Here is a 1,965-nt window from a genome sequence, read left to right as displayed (position 1 = left end):
AGGAAGATTTATATTTTTTTGTTTGTTTTTACTTGGTTGCTTTGGTTTGTTCAATTTTCAAACTTTAACAAGTTTGTTAGTTTGTGTTGAAAGCTTGCTTTCAGTTATTTTCTTTCTGCTCTGAGGGAAGTTTATTGATTCCCAGAGCTTCATCCTGCTGTCACTTGAGTCAGCGACCCAGTCCTTGAATGGCAGGAAGACTGAATTTATGCTGAAAAAACTCTAATCGCAGGCAGACTGACTGAAACCGTAACTCCGTTAGGTTGCTATAATATAGACTCTTTCTCTTCACTGGAGTCAGCGTATATCCAGGTAAATCCACGAGGGCACTAGGTGAGTACCGGAGTGTACCTACATGGAGGATCAGGACAATATAAGATAAACATATCAACTCTGTGTCTTTTGGACACTGTGTGACTGTATGGTCTGATGTGAAGGATTTATTTCATCTTTCTGTGTTTATTCAGTAAGCCTGCCACCTAGCCCACATGGTAGGGTTGACTGTTTACCAAAGGTGAAAAAAAATGCAATGTGATTCCTGGGACTCTTAAAAAAAAAAAAAAAATCTCATCATTGGAAGTAGTAACCATCTCCTCACAAACTGCAGGCAGAAGGCAGTTTGGATGTAGCTTGTGCATTGGGCAGCTTGGGGAGCATGAGACGGTCACGCTCTTTCTTGCTTCCCAGAGCATGATTGAGAGAGAAAATGTTTCCGAGCCTTCCAGACAGGCTCCCTGTGGATGACAGGCTTCGTCCTGAGGAGGCAAAAATGGAAATAATTAAAAGGTCCAGTGGAAGGCATTGATTATAGGAGCATCCTCATGTCATGGGGAAAAAATAATGGAACAAGAGTAAAGCCACCACAGCAGATTAAGTTCACTGCGCTATGCGTCCATCTCGTGAGGGGAAAATATTAATCATGTGTGTCTTCTTTTCTCCCCCCTCCTTCCCCAGGAAATGTGACTGGAAACAGTAACTCCACCTTTATCTCAAGTGGACAAGTTATGAATTTCAAGGGCGACATCATTGTTGTCTACCTTAGCCAAAACTCCCAGGAGGGGACAACGGCCTCAGGGCCGAGCGAGGAGAACGTGGGCAGCCCCGTGCAGGAGGAAAACCTCAGCCGCTGCGAGACTTTTGCCGGCAATGCCCAGCACTACAAGGAGAAGTGTGCCGAGCTGCAGGGCACCTGCCCGGCGGTGGGGAGCGGGGGGCCGCGGTGGACCACTGGACCCCTGGCCCAGGAGAGGGGTCTGTCTGGCCACAGCCAAGCCTCGCAGCCCGTGCAGGAGGAGGGGAAGCTGGGACACTTCTCAGAGAAAGTGTTGAACTGAGGCGAGCCGGTGTCCTTGCTGCGGGCCGGGGTGCTGACAGGCAGCCCACGAGAGGGTGTGGGGCTGCCACGGGGCTGCTGAAATCCCGGGTGTCGCGACAGATTCGAAAACTGTTGCTGCCCCTGGTGTCTCCGGGGAAATTTTACAGCTGGAAAGGACCCTCGTGGCACACATGGTGGTGGTGGTAGTGGTGGTGGTGGTGCTCTTGCTGAGGAGGTTACCGGTGGGGACAGGTGCACACACGAAGCTGGGCGCGTTGCCCCCATTGCAGAAGCAGTGGCAGGGCTCCCTCCTCTCCCTCACGGGGTGGCGGGCTCCCTGCCTGCCCCTGCTCCCCGGCAAGCGGCTGGGGACTTTGTGAGGAGGAGGGCAGCTTTGCTGGCTGGGCTCGTGGGGCACTCCCGGAGAGGGGACGACATGGCAGAGGACCACACTGAAAGAGGGGCCCCTGAGCTCTGCCTCAGGGTTTTCTTTTTGCAACTAAGCTGCACCCATTTTGCTGGGTCTTGGGCCTCCTCGATATCTCTGGTGGTGGAAGGAAGTGGTGGCCACATCTGCTGCTGTGCCTGGTGCCGCTGCCGACCTTCACCGCCCCATGGGGATCGGGTAGGGGGCGTCAGTCTCAAACCCA

At 52.7% G+C, this 1,965-nt stretch overlaps 1 protein-coding gene across 1 annotated transcript in view; it reads left to right on the top strand.

Annotated features, from left to right (window-relative positions):
• TNFRSF11A (TNF receptor superfamily member 11a) overlaps positions 1-1,956 on the top strand; it is a 17,015-nt gene extending 15,059 nt beyond the window's left edge. Inside the window, exon 10 of the mRNA XM_035891301.1 lies at positions 955-1,956. Within this exon, the coding sequence (XP_035747194.1) occupies positions 955-1,334 (380 nt within the window). The 3' untranslated portion in view covers positions 1,335-1,956. The remainder of the gene's footprint in view (positions 1-954) is intronic.
• Positions 1,957-1,965: the final 9 nt, after the last annotated feature.

Source organism: Egretta garzetta, unplaced genomic scaffold, assembly GCF_000687185.1.
Source record: "Egretta garzetta isolate BGI_Z169 unplaced genomic scaffold, ASM68718v1 scaffold463, whole genome shotgun sequence".
NCBI classification, from domain to species: domain Eukaryota; kingdom Metazoa; phylum Chordata; class Aves; order Pelecaniformes; family Ardeidae; genus Egretta; species Egretta garzetta.
This window is presented reverse-complemented; position numbering and strand designations above follow the sequence as displayed.